Source organism: Erythrolamprus reginae, chromosome 1 (genome assembly GCF_031021105.1).
Source record: "Erythrolamprus reginae isolate rEryReg1 chromosome 1, rEryReg1.hap1, whole genome shotgun sequence".
Lineage (NCBI taxonomy): Eukaryota > Metazoa > Chordata > Lepidosauria > Squamata > Dipsadidae > Erythrolamprus > Erythrolamprus reginae.
Window position 1 is genome coordinate 147,610,397 of NC_091950.1, and position 18,765 is coordinate 147,629,161.

Genomic DNA, 18,765 nt, shown 5'->3' on the forward strand with positions numbered 1-18,765 from the left:
CATGTACATCCAGGCCTTGCACATCCTCTGCAGTAATAATAATAATAATAATAATAATAATAATAATAATAATAACAACAACAACAACAACAACAACAACAACATGATTGAAACATTTAAATATGTTAAAGGGTTAAATAAGGTCCAGGAGGGAAGTGTTTTTAATAGGAAGGTGAACACAAGAACAAGGGGACACAATCTGAAGTTAGTTGGGGGAAAGATCAAAAGCAACGTGAGAAAATATTATTTTACTGAAAGAGTAGTAGATCCTTGGAACAAACTTCCAGCAGACGTGGTTGGTAAATCCACAGTAACTGAATTTAAACATGCCTGGGATAAACATATATGCCTGGGATAAACATTTAAATATGTTAAAGGGTTAAATAGGGTTCAGGAGGGAAGTGTTTTTAACAGGAAAGTGAACACAAGAACAAGGGGACACAATCTGAAGTTAGTTGGGGGAAAGATCAAAGGCAACATGAGAAAGTATTATTTTACTGAAAGAGTAGTAGATCCTTGGAACAAACTTCCAGCAGACGTGGTTGGTAAATCCACAGTAACCGAATTTAAACATGCCTGGGATAAACATATATCCATTGTAAGATAAAATACAGGAAATAGTAAAAGGGCAGACTAGATGGACCATGGGGTCTTTTTCTGCCGTCAGTCTTCTATGTTTCTATGTTTCTATATCCACCCTAAGATAAAATACAGAAAATTGTATAAGGGCAGACTAGATGGACCATGAGGTCTTTTTCTGCTGTCAGTCTTCTATGTTTCTAATAATAATAACAACAACAACAATAACAACAACAGAGTTGGAAGGGACCTTGGAGGTCTTCTAGTCCAATCCCCTGCCTAGGCAGTAAACCCTACACTACTTCAGACAGATGGTTATCCAACATCTTATTAAAAACTTCCAGTGTTGGAGCATTCACAATTTCTTGAGGCAAGCTGTTCCACTTATTAACTCTTCTAACTGTCAGGATATTTCTCCTTATTTCTAAGTTACTTCTCTCCTTGTTTAGTTTCCACCCATTGCTTCTTGTCCTACCCTCAGGTGCTTTGGAGAATAGGTTGATTCCTTTGTGGCAACCCCTGAGATATTTGAACACTGCTGTCATGTCTCCCCTGGTTCTTCTTTTCATTAAACTAGCCATGCCCGGTTCTTGCAACTGTTCTTCACATGTTTTAGCCTCTAGTCCCCTAATTATCTTTGTCGCTCTTCTCTGCATTTTTTCTAGAGTCTCAATATCCTTTTTGCACCGTGGTGACCAAAACTGAATGCAGTATTCCAAGTGTGGCCTTATCTTTATGTACATAAGATAGATCTGTTGGATCAGGCCAAGGCCCATCTTACTCTAGCCATCTTGTTTCTCTGCAGTGCCCATAAGCGGGAGGTGGCAACATGCTCCTGTCACTGCAGCATTCCTATAACATCTGGAGGAATGCTGCCTCCCAAGCGGAGACCACATTGAGTCTCCCAATTCATTTGGCCTTCACAATGGGTTTTTCCAATCCTGCTTGTTTAAAACCAAGTTATTGGCTTAAAGGTTGAATCATATCAACTGCACCAATCTTTGTTAGTCTGAGATATTTCATTTGATCGAATCTTCATTGACATATTGCAATGCATTTTGGGGGGAAATCCCTGAAGCTGATGTGGGAAGAATTGGTACATTCCGATGACTTTCTGCCTAACTAATTTTGTTCAGACTGATGAAGTTGCTTGGATGAACCACGAAACATCTAAGATTAACAAAAATTGGCTCAGTTGTCACACAATTCAACTTTTTTAGATACTCTTAGCTTCGGTGATTGAATCTTCATTGACATATAAGTTCATGGCCATTTTGTGTGTTATGGTAATGAATTCTCTGTTAATGATGCATTGTGGGAAGAAGTGCTTCCAGTCAAGTTCCTTAAATGGTCTTTCTGGTCCTAGTAGTTTTAGGAAGGAAGGCAGAACACACTCCCTATCTTCTCCCTCCCATGTTTTTATAAAACCCAGCATGTTGCCCCCAGTTGCTTCTCTTCTCTTCTCGAAGCTAGGACGTCTCCAGTGTTCTAACATCTGATAGAAAATATATTCAAGCCCTTTGACAGTGGTTCTCAACCTAGGGGTCGGGACCCAGGCCCCCTTTGGGGGTCAAACAACCGTTTCACAGGAGCCGCCTAAGACACTGGGAAAAGACAAATTTCCCATGGTGTTAGGAACTAAAGCTTCTATTCTGGCACCTTGGAACATATTTTTACAATCCGACCAATCAGATGTTTACAGTGGGGGTTTCTCTCTGACCTTCCTGCCAATCAGCTTAAAACTCTTGGGAGAATTGGCGCTAGACTTATGGTTGGGAGTTACCACAACATGAGGAACTGGGTCATGGCATTAGAAAGGTTGAGAACCACTGCCCTTTGATAATCGCCCGTCCTTTTCTGTACAGTACTGTTTCTAGCCCTAACCCTTTTTCAAACGTGGAAGTCAGAACTGTATCCACTACTGCTAATTTAGATGTACTGCAGAGTCATGATTGATTATTAAGTTTGAAAAAAACAAATAGTTCCAATTCAAATCCTTGAGGGAGGGATTCCATTTCTCACCCGTTACACTAAATAAAGGTCGATGTATTCCTACTCTTTCTTTTCTCTTCTAACAAATTAGCAATCCATAAATGGTCCTCTTAACCCATAGCCACTAAAGTTAAACAGAGCCTTTGATGAAGAATTCTTGCAAAGAGTTTCTGAAAATCTAAATAAACAGTGTCAAGAGCCACCTCAAGCATGTTCCAGTTGACACTGTACAAGGCTCTGCTGATCCCTGTTGTTTAAAAGACATTTAATTTAATTTAACTTAATTGACGTCTATGCCACCCAATCCCAATGGGACTCAGGGCGGCTTACAACAATATAAAATTCTATACAATGATAATAAGAGTCAAAAAGGGTGGGATAAAAAAGGAGGTGTCAAAATATGGTACTTAGGGATCCCCCTATAAGCCCGTCCTAGGATAGTCTCCCAGATGTGTCTTATTACCAGCCCCATCAGGCACTCCAAATAAGTACATAAGTTAAAGTCACAAATGAAGGCAAATGTATGTGTCCCAGGATAATGTTGCAGGATTTGATCTGCGTTGATGGTCAGGACAATGCACTAAAGTAGCCCAAAGTACACATAAAAGTTTTCTGAGGATGGACTCCAGCACGAGTCCGACAGCTTGGAAGACTAAACTTCTGTTCTTACTTATTATTATTATTATTATTATTATTATTATTATTATTATTATTATTATTATTATTATTATTTAGACTTGTATGCCGCCCCTGACCTAGATTGGATCCTGCAATAAGTTAAAGTGATGATATTACTCTTTAAAGCCCTAAATAAAAGTACCGGTAAGATTCATCTGAGGGACGGCCTGCCCAAACTTGTTCAGCCAGCCATTTCTTCAGGAGAACGCCTTCTGAAGATCTTAGTCCAGTCAATAGGCTCACTTATTTGACAAAAAGGAGACCTTTCCCAGTGTCCCTCGCAAACTATGGGATGCGTTTTTCTCACCTACATGCCGGGGTGGGTTTCTGCCCAGACGGGGGTGGGTGGGGACTCAGTGGGGTAGCGAAAATGGAGCTCCACCCCAGAGAACCTAATTTGCACTGAAAGGTGTTGAAAGAAAATGCATAAGCCACGCCCACAGTGTGGTAGTAAAAAATTTGGTAGCCCTTCACTGCCTACATGCTTTTTGTGTCTACAAATTCCATGAAAGTTGAATATGTAGAGACCAGCAGAGAATCCCAGAAAGGTTGATTGACACAAGAAATATTGAAACCAGGTTTCTCTGAGCAACAGACACAAAAAGGGAATAACCTTGCCATTTATTTATTTATTTATTTATTTTATTCATTCAATTTTTATGCCTCCCTTCTCCTTAGACTCAGGGCGGCTTACAACATATTAGCAATAGCACTTTTTTAACAGAGCTAGGCTATTGCCCCCACAATCCGGGTCCTCATTTTACCCACCTCGGAAAGATGGAAGACTGAGTCAACCTTGAGCCGGTGATGAGATTTGAACCGCTGACCTTCAGATCTACAAGTCAGCTTCAGTGGCCTGCAGTACAGCACTCTACCTGCTGCGCCACCCCGGCTCATTTAAAATGTGCAAGTAATTGCACATCGATGCCTACAGAACATTAGCATTTAATAGCATCTTTAGAAGGACAGGAGAGAAACAATACAAGTGGAAGGATTTGGAGGAACAGAACAGAACTAGTTGGCCAACTTAGATAGAGGTCAGCATTTTTAGCACCTATTATTTACAGTTTTATTACCCTCTTCTACCAGTGCAATTAATTTCTGACATAGAAGTGGGTAGTGTTAAGAATTGGGCTCAGAGGAGCTACTTCTCTGCTGTAGCTGCAAAGAGCTTAGAGGAACTGGAAAGAAATCAAAACTCTCTTATTCTCCTAGGCTGGTATATTTTCCCAGATGGGCGTTTTGGAAGAACACTTAGTCAAGACTTACAAATAGACTTCCTTGCTGAGTGGGAGGTATAATTCAGGTTTCTTCTTGTATGAATGATCTAGCTATGAACTGCAGCTCCTTCCTGTCCTAGGCTTTAAGCTTCCTGAAGCTCCAGCGTTGTTCTGACTGATACTAACTCCTAAGCCAGGAAGAAAGCCAGCAAAAAAGTATTTTTGAAAATCCTTAGGCGTTTCCTATCTTATCAGTTCACCTTGGTCCTTTGTCTACCCCTCCAGGCTTTGATTGAATCTACCGATGAGCCTGATGCTCTCGCCCGAGAGCCAAATGTTCGCCTGATCGCACTCTACGACAATGAAGAGGTTAGTAGTGCAGGGGTGAAATTCAAAATTTTTCCCTTCTGTGGGCGTGGTTTGGTGGGCATGGTAGGGGAAGGATACTGCAAAATCCCCATTCCCTCCCCACTCCTGAGGGAAAGATATTGCGAAATCTCCATTCCTATCCCATTCTGGGGCCAACCACAAGTGGTATTTGCCAGTTCTTTAAACTACTCAAAATGTCCACTACCGGTTCCCCAGAACCTGCTGGTTTTCACCCCTGGCTAAGTGGCAAGCTCTTTTTCTGGATAGGAAGTTGAACATTCTACAGTAATCCCTTGCTACTTCGCGGTTCATCTTTTGCAGATTTGCAGATTTTCAAAAGGGGCTTAAATGCATTTAATCCATTGAAAATTTTAAATCCATTAAAAAATTCATAAAATTATTCTACAGTACTACTGTACTCTATTAAAGAAACTGGTAGGATATCCTATATAGTTCCAGCTGAGAAACATTATTTATTTATTTATTTATTCATTCATTCATTCATTCATTCATTCATTCATTCAATTTTTATGCCGCCCTTCTCCTTAGACTCAGGGCAGCTTACAACATGTTAGCAATAGCACTTTTTTAACAGAGCAAGGCTATTGCCCCCACAATCCGGGTCCTCATTTTACCCATTTTATTATAGAATGACTGTTTAATGCAAAGGGTAGGTTTTAAAAGTCCAAATACTCGTTAAATACATAAAAAACTATCTTTCCTCTACTTTGCGGAAATTCATTTTTCACGGGTGGTCTTGTAACGCATCTCCCACGAAAAATGAGGGATTACTGTATTCTGATTTTAAGGAATACTTAACATGGTTACTTCTAATAGGGTTGGGAGATTTTTTTTTCTCCACACATTTCAAATCCTCTGACATCCAAAAATGATAAGAGGCCCTAGCTCAGTAATGGCGAACCTATGCCAGGGGTCCCACAGGTGTCACGCAGAGCCATGTGTGCTGGCACGTGAGCCGTTGCCCTAGCTCAGCTCCAACGTGCATGTGTGTGCCGGCCGGCGGAGTCTCTTGCGGAAGCCTGAAACAAGGCTGCAGCGGAGGCTCTTGATCGGATTGCGCCTTTGCGACCTCTCCGTGGCGCTAGACCCCATAGAGCTCCATGGTTCAACGAGGAGCTCCGGGAGTTGAAACGCCAGAAGAGACGTCTAGAGAAGCGATGGAGGAAGAGTAAGTCTGAATCCGATCGAACACTTGTAAGAGCTTTTATTAAGACTTACAAAGTGGCGCTCAAGGCGGCAAGATGCGCGTATCATGCCGCCTTGATTGCATCAGCGGAATCCCGCCCGGCCGCTCTGTTTAGGGTGACCCGCTCCCTTCTTAACCAGGGGGGAGTTGGGGAGCCCTTACAGAGTAGTGCCGAGGATTTTAACACGTTTTTCGCTGATAAAATCGCTCAGATCTGGGCGGACCTCGACTCCAATTGGAAAACAGAGTCGGCTGACAACGAGTCAGTTGAGGTGACTGGGGCACGTACCTGTCCACCTCTCTGGAAAGAGTTTGATCTGGTGACACCTGATGAAGTGGACAAGGCCATTGGAGCTGTGAGTTCCGCCACCTGTTTACTGGATCCGTGTCCCTCCTGGCTGGTTTCGGACAGCAGGGAGGTGACACGGAGCTGGGTCCAGGAGAGTGTCAACGCTTCCTTGGGGAGGGGATCCTTCCCATCATCCTATAAAGAGGCACTCATGCGCCCCCTCCTCAAGAAGCCTTCCCTGGACCCAGCCGTACTAAATAACTACCGGCCAGTCTCCAACCTTCCCTTTATGGGGAAGGTTGTCGAGAAGGTGGTGGCACTCCAGCTCCAACAGTCCTTGGAAGAAGCCGATTATCTAGGTCCCCAGCAGTCGGGTTTCAGGCCCGGTTACAGCACGGAAACTGCTTTGGTCGCGTTGATGGATGATCTCTGGCGGGCCTGGGACAGGGGTTTATCCTCTGTCCTGATGCTTCTTGACCTCTCAGCGGCTTTCGATACCATCGATCATGGTATCCTTCTGCACCGGCTGGAGGGGTTGGGGGTGGGAGGCACTGTTCTTCAGTGGTTCTCCTTCTACCTCTCCGGTCGGTCGCAGTCGGTGTTAGTGGGGGGCCAGAGGTCGACTCCGAGGTCTCTCCCTTGTGGGGTGCCTCAGGGGTCGGTCCTCTCCCCCCTGCTATTTAATATCTACATGAAACCGCTGGGTGAGATCATCCAAGGGCATGGGGTGAGGTATCATCAGTACGCTGACGATACCCAGCTTTACATCTCCACCCCATGTCCAGTCAACGAAGCAGTGGAACTGATGTGCCGGTGTCTGGTGGCTGTTGGGGCCTGGATGGGTGTCAACAGACTCAAACTCAACCCGGATAAGATGGAGTGGCTGTGGGTTTTGCCTTCCAAGGACAATTCCATCTGTCCTTCCATTACCCTGGGGGGGGAATTATTGACCCCCTCGGAGAGGGTCCGCAACTTGGGTTTCCTCCTCGATCTACAGCTCACATTAGAGAACCATCTTTCAGCTGTGGCGAGGGGGGGCGTTTGCCCAGGTTCGCCTGGTGCACCAGTTGCGGCCCTATCTGGACCGGGACTCACTGCTCACAGTCACTCATGCCCTCATCACCTCGAGGTTCGACTACTGTAATGCTCTCTGCATGGGGCTACCTTTGAAAAGTGTTTGGAAACTTCAGATTGTGCAGAATGCAGCTGCGAGAGCAGTCATGGGCTTACCTAGGTATGCCCATGTTTCACCAACACTCCGCAGTCTGCATTGGTTGCCGATCAACTTCCGGTCACAATTCAAAGTGTTGGTTATGACCTTTAAAGCCCTTCATGGCACTGGACCAGAATATCTCCGAGACCGCCTGCTGCCGCACGAATCCCAGCGACCGATTAGGTCCCACAGAGTGGGCCTTCTCTGGGTCCCGTCAACTAAACAATGTCGGTTGGTGGGCCCCAGGGGAAGAGCCTTCTCTGTGGCGGCCCCGACCCTCTGGAACCAACTCCCCCCGGAGATTAGAACTGCCCCTACCCTCCTTGCCTTTCGTAAGCTCCTTAAGACCCACCTTTGTCGTCAGGCATGGGGGAACTGAGACATCTCCCCCGGGCATATACAATTTATGAATGGTATGTTTGTATGTATGTGTGTTTAGAAAATGAGGTCTTTTAAATATTTTTAAATAGTAATTTAGATTTGTTGTAAATTGTTTTCAATTTGTTGTGAGCCACCCCGAGTCTGCGGAGAGGGGCGGCATACAAATCTAAATAATAAATAAATAATAAATAAATAAATTTTTGGCTCACACAGAGGCTCTGGGAGGCGTTTTTGGCTTCCAGAGAGCCTCCGGGAGGGATGGGGGAGGGTTTTTACCCTTCCCGGGGTCCAAGGAAGACTTCGGAGCCTGCGGAGGGTGAAAAAGAAGCCTACTGGGCCCCCCAGAAGTTGAGAAACAGTCCATTTCTGGTACTCCAGAGGGTCTCAGGTGGGTGAGACAAGCTGTTTCCGCCCTCCCCAGACATTGAATTATGGGTGTGGGCACTCATGCATCCATGATAGCGCATGCACACACTCTTTCGGCACCCAAGGAAAAAAGGTTCGCCATCACTGCTCTAGCTGGTGATGCTGTGAGGTAACAAGTGGGATCAAAAATTTCTGCCAGGAGACGAAGGTAACCGGGGCGGATTCCACTTATGGCCGCTATAGGTGCGCTTTCCGTGGAGCTCCGTGACCCTGGCGTGCATCTGAGCGAGATTTTGCTTCTGTACATGTGCAGGAAACAAAATCTCACAAGGAAACGTGCGTGTGAGCGAGATTTTGATGGTATTTTTGCTTCCATGCATGCACAGAAGCGAAAAATTGCCAAAATCTCATTCACGCGCATGTTTCCTTGTGAGGTTTTGTTTCCTGCACATGCGCAGAAGCAAAATCTTGCTCAGGCACATGCGCGTGCAGCTCCATTTTTCCCATCGGGGCTACAGAGTGGCCTGTACTGGTAGGAACCCCATACTGGGGGTAATTTAAGGAATGAAATAAGTTTATGTCTGGTGTCTTAAGCCACTCCCATATTGTCTTGATTTAGAGCAGTGTTTCCCAACCTTGGCCCCTTGAAGATATTTGGACTTCAACTCCCAGAATTCCCCAGCCAGCATCCGCTGGCTGGGGAATTCTGGGAGTTGAAGTCCAAATATCTTCAATTGGCCAAGGTTGGGAAACACTGATTTAGAGGAGGAGCGTATCCTATCTTAATCTGAAGGAACGCTTAACATGACTAAAGCTAATGGACAACATGGGTTGGGAGATTTTTGTGAGCATACTTTAAACCCCTTGATGTTCAAAAATGATAAGAGGCCCTACCTCAGTGATGGCGAATCTGTGGCACGCGGTGCCATATCTGCTGGCACGTGAGCTGTTGCCCTAGCTCAGCTCCAACATGCATGTGTGTGTGATTTTTGGTTCGCACAGAGGCTTTGGAGGGCATTTTTTGGCTTCCAGAGAATCTCCAGGAGGATGGGAGAGGGCATTTTTACCACCACCACCCCAGCTCCAAGGAAGCATTTTGGAGCCTGGGGAGGGCTAAACACGGGCCTACTGGGCCTGCCAGAAGTTGAGAAACTGGCTGTTTCCAGCCTCCAGAGGACTTCCGGAGGACGGGGGAAGCTGTTTTTGCCCTCCCCGGGCATTGAATTATGGGTGTGGTCACTTGGGCATGCGCGATAGCACGTGGGCACACACTTTGGGCACCCGAAGGAAAAAGGGTTCGCCATTGTTCTGGTTTCTGGTAGAAGTTTAATAATTACAAACAACTCTCATTAAATGCATCATTTCATGAATAAAGCAATTCCGTTTATTTCTCTGCTCTCCTGTACTTCAGTACATTCCAGACATCACTCGGTCGGTAATCTTTCTCTTAGCCGCATTTCTCACATTCCTTTTCCTGCTTCACTTAGACAATATTTATTTCCTAACTACCTAGCTTTAAAAAAACAGCAGCACTGACTAAATACAATACAAAATACTTTGGCTTACCTTAGCGTGGCAAAAACACATCCCTGTTTCTTTTCAGCAACGTTGAAACTCCACCCTTCTTCTCCACTAGCCCCCTGACGTGCCAAATACCTCACTACAATATTTAACCCATTCCTCTCCTTAATATCTTCTTCCAGACCTTTGCTCTCTACGTTTCTGAATCCTTCTAAATTTAGGGTTAACCCAGCGAGCGTCTGATTCTCCCTCACTAGATCCTGAACTCATAGTCCCATCCTGTGGCTGGCCTCCCACCTGTTCTGCTACCTGTAATCCCGGGGCCCCCACTACTTCATAAACACTATCTGAATCCCAGTCCTCAATATCTTCATCATCCTCCAACTGGTCAGCAGTATGTACAACACCCATCACTGCCCTAGCTGGTGATTGTATGAGGTTACAAGTAGCCCCAGGTGGGGCTAATTTAAGGAATGAAATGAGTTTAAGTCTTGTGTCTTAAGCCACTCCCAGATTGTCCTGATTTAGAGGAGGGGGGGGGGCAGCATTTAAAAAAGAGATCTGAAGCCACCCCCCCCCCAAAAGATGACTTAAAAGGAGGACGTCAGAAAAGCATACCAAAGTGTGCCATGTGGCCCACAGTAATTTATCAATCACTTAGTAGGAGGATTGTAGACAACCTATAGATAAGAAGAAGTAGAAATGGAAGTGGTAAGAGGGGATAATTGAAACTTAAGTTAAAATTCCGGGTACCATCAAACCCCTTCTCGATAGTTCGCCTTTTGAATGCCATCTTTCCGGCAGGTTGGTTCAGAAAGTGCTCAAGGGGGCTGGGAGTCAGCTCGTCTTTTACGGAGCTCATCCTTCGTCGCATCTCAGCTTCACCCCAGAACATTACAGCCTTTGAGGAAGCCATGCCCAAATCATGCATGATCAGTGCAGATATGGCTCATGCGGTACACCCCAATTATGCGTGAGTATGTCGTCAATGGACAGCATGGGACAATGTACCAGGGCTGGGCAAGCAAGTTATTCCTTATTGGACATTCTTACATATATACTGTATTTTTCACATTATAAGAGGCACCGGAATATAAGACCTTAGGGGAGGAAAATTGGGGGGGGGGGGGGGAGGCGGCGGATCTACCTACCAGGTATTCATCTGGCTAGGGTTCTTAGTATGGTCAGCTTCAGCACATTATTTTGTCCCCCGGTTTATGGCTGAAAAAAAATCTTATTCGGAGGGAGTAACAATGAAAACAAGCCTGCAAAGACTTAGGGCTTGAAAAAACTTCTTCGGAGTAACAATGAAAAAATCTTGCAAGCCAGGAAGATTATTAGCACCTCATTGGGGCTGAAAAAAACATTTTTTGGAGGGGAGTAGCAATGAAAACAAGCCTGCAAAGACTTAGGGCTGGAAAAAAACTTCTTCGCAATAGCAATGAAAAAAATCTTGCAAGCCTGGAAGATTGTTAGCCCCTCATTAGGACTGGGGAAAAACTTTTTTGGAGGGAGTAGCAATGAAAACAAGCCTGCAAGCTGGGAAGAATCAGGTTAGCACCTCGTTTGGGCTGGGGAAAAATTGTTTGAAAAAGCTCCATTTGGAGTATAAGACACACCCAAATGTTCATCCTCTTTTAGGGGGAAAAGGTACGTCTTATACTAAAAAAAAAGAAGAGTATTTCACCACAAGGAAGGAGCTGCTTTCAATGAACTTACTTTACATGTGTTACTCCCATCCTTTAGATTGTATGAATCTTAACAGGGAAAGCTACTTGAATCATAAAACCCTCAGGTTCTCTTGTAAGCTCTTTTGTTGTACTGTTTCCTATGTCTGGAAAGCCAAAGGGATATTAGAAATCTCCCTATTACTTTGGGGTTACAGGCAGTCCTCGACTTACAACAATTCACTTAGTGACCGTTCAAAGTTACAGCGACACTGAAAAAAGTGACTTATGACTGTTTTTAACACTTATGATCGTGACACTATTCCCAGTGGTCACGTGGTTTACAGTCGGCTGGCTGACAACTGACTCACATTTATAACAGTTGCAGTGTCTCAGGGTCATGTGATCACCTTTTGCAACCTTCTGACAGTCAATGCGGAAGTCAGGTTTACTTCACTGTGTTACCAAATTTAAGAAGTGCAATGATTTGCTTAATAAATGGGGTAAGAAAAAATCGTAAAACAGGACAAAGCTCCCTTAGCAAATGTCTCATTTAGCAACATGAATTTTGAACTGATTGTGGTCGTACGTTGAGGACTATCTGTACTTAGTAAATCACAGAGGTTAGATGATTGACGTTCCTCTCCAAATTATAGATGATTCCCCACTATAGATATGCGTGTATTTAATGTCTAAAGACACACATATCTTAAAAAAGTGGCTCTGGGCAGCAAACAATCATAAATTAAAACATTAACCAATATGATACAAAAATAAATATATACTGCTCAGAAAAATAAAGGGAACACTTAAACAACACAATATAACTCCAAGTAAATCAAACTTCTGTGAAATCAAGCTGTCCACTTAGGAAGCAACACTGACTGACAATCAATTTCACATGTTGTCAGCACCTTCAACTTTGTACAGAACAAAATATTCAATGAGAATATTTCATTCATTCAGATCTAGGATGTGTTCTTTGAGTGCTCTCTTTATTTTTTTGAAAATACACTTTTCAAAACAATGAAGGGAACACTCAAAGAACACATCCTAGATCTGAATGAATGAAATACATCAAGAAATGGCTGAGGGGGGAAAAAAAGTCAGCACAAATGTCAATATATCCAGGAAACGGGGTCTTAACACTCTTGAGGGCCCAGGCACAAAACCTTCCAAGTCCTTATGAAAGGCCAACAGAGTTTGGGTGAGGTCATCCTCAGCTCTGAGGGGAGAATGTTCCAGAAGGCTGTGGCTATGGCAGAGAAGGCACATTTAGTCCTCACTAGCTGACCTCCTTTGGTTGATGGAACCCACAGCATATCTGGCCTATTGGACCGAATTGGAGGCGTAGAGCGTTAATTTTGTTCTTGGATTTTGGGTCCCTCTGAAAGTTGCTAACTCTTTAGAACAGATCTATTTGCTTATTTTGTAAAGAACTGAGCCAGGATTTGGGGCAGAGACATGGACGGAGCACCTTTCTTCCAAAATTATTATTATTATTATTATTATTATTATTATTATTATTATTATTATTATTATTTATTAGATTTAAGTTGCACAAAAATAGTCCTTCTCTTAGAACAATAATGGAACCCATATAATTTCCATCATGCCAGTCATATGTGAAGGCAGAAAAGTGACTGTTTTTATTACCTTTTGGGGGGGTAGCTGTCACTAAACAGGTGCAGCATTTGTAAAGCAACTGGGTCGGTTGTAAAGCAAACCAGGTGATAAGTGGTTTTGGAGGCCCTGCCGTAACTTCCAACTGTCGCTAAGCAACCAGTCCTTAAATGAGAACTGACTGCATGACAAAAATCAGATGAATATTCAAGTGGGTCTGCCTAGCCCCACGTGCCGTGCGCTTTCAGGCTTGAAACATGTTTCAGAACTGGTGCCGAAATGGCCTCCTCCGTCCTCTTGGCTGATGTGCTGGAGCAGTGTTTTTAGTGTGCCGTGAGACATGGTCAGGTATGCCGCGAAGCTCAGAGAGAAAGAAAGAAAGAGAGAGAAAGAAGGAAGAAGGAAAAGGGGGGGGACATGATCGAAACATTTAAATATGTTAAAGGGTTAAATAGGGTTCAGGAGGGAAGTGTTTTTAACAGGAAAGTGAACACAAGACACAATCTGAAGTTAGTTGGGGGAAAGATCAAAGGCAACTTGAGAAAATATTATTTTACTGAAAGAGTAGTAGATCCTTGGAACAAACTTCCAGCAGACGTGGTTGGGAAATCCACAGTAACTGAATTTAAACATGCCTGGGATAAACATATATCCATTGCAAGATAAAATACAGGAAATAGTAAAAGGGCAGACTAGATGGACCATGAGGTCTTTTTCTGCCGTCAGTCTTCTATGTTTCTAAAGAGAACAAGTGAGAGAGAAAGAGAACAAGAGAAAGAAAGAGAGAGCAAGAGAGAGAAAGAAAGAGAGAGAGAGAAAGAGAGAAAGACATAGAGGGAGGTAGGGAGGGAGAGAGAAAGAGAGCAAAAAAGAGGAAGGAAGGAAGAGAAAGGAAGAGGGATGGAGAGAGAGAAAGAAAGAGGAAGGAAGGGAGAGAAAGAGGGAGAAAGAAATAGAGCGAAGGGGAGGAAGAGAGAGAGAGAATTTTTTTGTCCAAACTTTTTTTAACCGACCCCCCCCCCCTCAATGTGCCCCAGGGTTTTGTAAATGTAAAAAATGTGCCGCGGCTCAAAAAAGGTTGAAAATCCCTGTGCTAGAGAATAAAGTAATTTTATTCCAATCTCTTGAAGCACTTCTGTCTCTCTCTGGGCCAGACGTCTTGTTCTAATGAGAGATCTCTGCACAGAGGATTCGTCACCAGCCCTGTCAAAAGGGCTCCTCGGTCTCATCTATTAAAAATGGCTTTGAATGCATTTACAGCGACGGCACCTCTTCCAATCCGGCCCTCTGATCTTTGAAATTCAGGCACGAGGGGGAAGCAATGCTTACTGAAGGCTGTTCTTTCCACAGGGACAAGCACGATAAGAACCATCGGCCCCAGTTTCACAAGGTAGGTAACATGGACTGGTTAGCCACAGCGTGGGTTTGGGTTTTTTTTTAAAGCTAGGCGTTTTCGGCAAGCAGCACAGGAACCAACTCTCTTGAGAGGCAGATGTCGAATGCAAAACCCGTTTTTGAAATGGAGATTTTCTTTTTTTCTTCTTCTTTTGAGAGCCAGCTGTGGGAGGGCCCAAAACAATGATAACAGTTCTGAATGGTATTCAGGATCAGGGAGGGAATTGGCAGATCAAACTCCATATGGCAGATATGACGAGTGGAAAAAAGCACTTTCTGGAGATTACGCTGTTGTTTTGGTGGCCTAGATATGGGAAAGTATGGTAAAGGTAATTATTTTGATTACCGGAAGATATATCTTCCTCCTTGCTGAGCGCAAACAGGACAAAAGATGACGAGATGCGGGGAAGAGTTATAGAGAATCAGATAGAAAGGAGAAAAAAAAAACCCATCTTTTTATAGATTTTGTATCTCACGTCAGTAAATTATTTATGTGGAAGAGATGTATCATTTTAAGAGTCCGGAGTCTGGTGGGGAGCACAAGTCGGGCCCTTCCTATTAGGGTAGAACAATTGCTCCTCTCGAGAAATTCCAGGCAGAATTGACAAATGACCAGTGTTCAGGGTGGAGAGTCTTCTCTTCAGTCCGGTGGTTTTCTACGCAGGGACCGGCTCTGAAAATCAACAGCAACCAGCGCTATGCCTCCACTGCTGTCACGGAGTCACTGATTCGTGAGATTGCCGCTCGTGTCAATGTTCCTCTACAAGTAAGCATTTCGAAAAGTAAAGATTCCCTTTATCCATGCATTTTCTTTTATATATATACTGTATATCCCGATTTTTGTCAGAAGCACACACAGAGTTGTATATGTTTTTACATCAAATTGAAAACATTTCAGTCTGTGTTCACTGTAAATACTTTACATTTTTATGTAAGAGATAAGAAAGAAGAAAAGAAACATTTTAGAGAAGAGCTTGAAAGAGAATAGGGGGGGGGAAAGACTTCAAAAAAGCAATAAAATATAGTTTCCAATTTTGAAAAAAAGATGAACGTATTAATTATTAACCTTTTAAACCTTGCATTCTATTTCACCTTCCATGCGTTTTCATTGGAAACACTAAAATGGGTGGAGACCACGGACGACTCAAGTGTTTTCTGTTCCAAGTACAGTGGTACCTCTACTTAAGAATATCTCTACTTAAGAACTTTTCTAGATAAGAACCGGGTGTTCAAGATTTTTTTTGCCTCTTCTTAAGAGCCATTTTCTACTTAAGAACCCGAGCCCGGAAAAATTTCCGATGAAATTTGAGAGTGGCACGAAGATTTGGCCAGTTTCCTGCCATTCCCACTTTAATCCCGGTCATCTCGGGCTTTTCTGGGCTGCCAGAGGAGCCTTTCGGTGGTGCTTAAGGAGGCTTTGGAAGTCCAGAGCAAACAAAGCATTTTCCTTTCTCTGGGTGCTTGGAGAGGGAATAAACCTCTGCCAGTGCCCAGAGAAGACAAACGCTCCCTTCGCTCTGGGCAGCGACTGTCCTCTTCTTCCTCCTCCTCCTCCTCCCACCCAAATTATGAGCTTTTATTTCTTTCCTAATGGCCTTGCATGCATTATTTAATTTTACATTGATTCCTATGGGAAAAATTGCTTCTACTTACAAACTTTTCTACTTAAGAACCTGGTCAACGGAACGAGTTAAGTTCTTAAGTAGAGGTACCACTGTACTAATCAGAGCCGACCCTACTTAATTCCCAAACTTAATGAAGATTGACCGCATGCTACCAATGATGCATGGCCAGGCAAGGGTTACACATTGCCACTGACACATGCGCATCCCCGCATGAGATTTGGCTTCTGCACATGTGCATGAAGACAAATTTCAAGTGAGGATGCTCACACACAAGAGATTTTGCCGCTTTTCGGCATTTGGGTTCGCGGAAGCAAAAGAAGCCGAAAATCGGTGAAATATCATGTGCAATCTCAATCAAATCTCAAGGACGTGGGGCTGCATGCACAGTTCCATTTTCCCATATTGAGCCATACCGGCTGCAACCTGCTACTGTGTGCATGGTGCTTCCACCATTGGAAACAGGCACTGCAGTACAACACTGGGTAGCACTCCACTGGGGGCAAATCATCCTATCTGCTAGGAAGGGGGGGGGGAGGGAACAAGACCACGGCAGGGTGCCCAGCAAACCTGGAAATCAGGGAATTATCAGTTTGGGAAATATCAGGGGAAAAACCGGAATAAATCAGGGGGAAAAACAAACTGAATTAAAATGTTTAAAAGTCGGGAAAATCATGTAAGAAAAAACAACAACGGATCACGCTGCCTGGCAGAGTCAAGCAAAAATGAGCATAACTGTGGCAACAAATTGCTTGCTCAGCTACCGATATTTCTCCAGGGCTTGGCCATTTGGTATGACGTCATCTACGACTGCGCTTTAGCCAGATCGCAAGTTACAGGGAAATGTCAGGGAATGTCAAAATGCTTTCCCTCTGGACACCCTGCCTGGAGCTTTATAGTTCAGTGTTAAATTAAGAGCTTCTTTCTCGGAAGATTTTTATTTATTTATTTATTCATTTGTCCAATACACAAATACATAGGAAGAAAGATAGACATGTGATAATATAAAAGAGGGTGAAAGTGAACTTAGAGGAGAGGATATATGAAAGGAAGAGAATATATAGGATAGTTGGAAGAAAGGAAAGACAATTGGACAGGGGACGAAAGGCACACCAGTGCACTTATGTACACCCCTTACTGGCCTCTTAGGAACCTGGAGAGGTCAATCGTGGAGAGTCTAAGGGAGAAGTGATGGGGGTTAGGGGTTAGAAGTTGTTTAATTTAATTTAATTTAATTTATAGACCACCCAACTCCTTCCGGACTCTGTTTGGGCCCATGTTCCCTTCTCCCTTTTCATTTGGTGGTTCAATCCCCGTTAGAAACTTCAACTTGATTGTCGGGTGGGACTGGCCAGTGCCGAGGATCTAAGAACCCCAGCCATATCCATTCAAAAGATGCCGTTCCCCCTCCCCACCTCCTTCATTGCTATCAAAGAGATTGTCAGCAATCTGCTCTTTTTTTCTTCTCCCCCCCCCCCCCATGTCATTTGCAGGAATTTATGGTTCGAAATGATTCTCCTTGTGGCACAACCATCGGACCCATCCTGGCTTCCCACCTGGGTTTACGTGTTCTTGATATGGGATGCCCGCAATTAGCTATGCACTCCATTCGCGAGATGTGCTGCACCTCAGGGGTCCTTCAGACCATCACTCTCTTCAAGGTAAGGGCCAGGTTGGGTGCTTCTTCCCTGGGGATGGGGCTGAAGAGGGCATCCGGAGCCCTACCCCTGCCTCTTTTTTTCCCCTTCCGCCCAGCACCTCCCAGGGAAGATAAGTTGAGCTAAGCAAACAGACCTAGGTGGGTAGCAAAGCCCTTTTGCAGATAAGCCCCCCTCCAATCAGGAGTGGCAGATTTGAAGGAGCCAAAGGAAAGAAACAAATGGGGGATTTTTGCGGTGGGTGTTGAGATAGGAACAGGTCCTAATCTCTGCTTTGCTCCACTCCCAGTTGAGGTTTGGGCTTTGGTTCCTGCAACTCTCTAATTCTTCTTTGTAATCTTGTCTTCATGTTGCCATGGCTACAATGGTGGCCTTGAATCAGTGATGGGTTTCCATGGCAACACTGTGCCTCACGATTCTCCGGCTGCCATGGTGACGCCATTGTGTGTATTGACAGCTGCCTGCTTTCCCCCCCCCCCTTTGAGAGCCTTTCTCTGCATCCCCTCTGACCCTGACTTCTCTCTTTTCTCCTTCCCAGGGCTTCTTCAATTTGTTTCCCACCTTGGATCAGGCACTTCTGAGCAGCTGATGGGCAGCCTGAATGCTGAAAGAGGCTCTCCCTTTTTCCTTAGGCTGGATAATAATTAAAGCAGCTTTAATCCGGTGACCTCTGTGCAGTTCAGAGGCTTGCTGAGTTTTGATTTGTTTTTCTGCCTCGCCTCGGAACAGAAATTACCTCTTAGGCATATTTACATTATTATGGCTGAGCCCGAGAGGCATAAAATAACCTTTGAACCCCCCTTTCCCCCCCCCCCCCCTGTCAACAGTAAGGCGGTGAAATTTAAATACTGGCCCCTGGAATAATCTTAATATTTCAAGTGGGAAGTAAAATTACAGATGACATTCTGGTGTTGGTAAATGCCAAATGATGCAGCCCTCCGTTTCTCCTCCTGCTCCCACACCCCCTGTTTGCACAGGCTGTGTG

The 18,765-nt window shown here is 44.3% G+C and overlaps 1 protein-coding gene across 1 annotated transcript in view; it reads left to right on the top strand.

Annotated features, from left to right (window-relative positions):
* DNPEP (aspartyl aminopeptidase) overlaps positions 1-18,447 on the top strand; it is a 40,047-nt gene extending 21,600 nt beyond the window's left edge. Inside the window, 7 exon segments of the mRNA XM_070728635.1 lie at positions 4,755-4,838; positions 10,620-10,640; positions 10,643-10,788; positions 14,456-14,495; positions 15,165-15,266; positions 17,616-17,783; positions 18,319-18,447. Of these exon segments, the coding sequence (XP_070584736.1) occupies positions 4,755-4,838; positions 10,620-10,640; positions 10,643-10,788; positions 14,456-14,495; positions 15,165-15,266; positions 17,616-17,783; positions 18,319-18,369 (612 nt within the window). The 3' untranslated portion in view covers positions 18,370-18,447.
* The last annotated feature ends 318 nt before the right edge of the window (positions 18,448-18,765 follow it).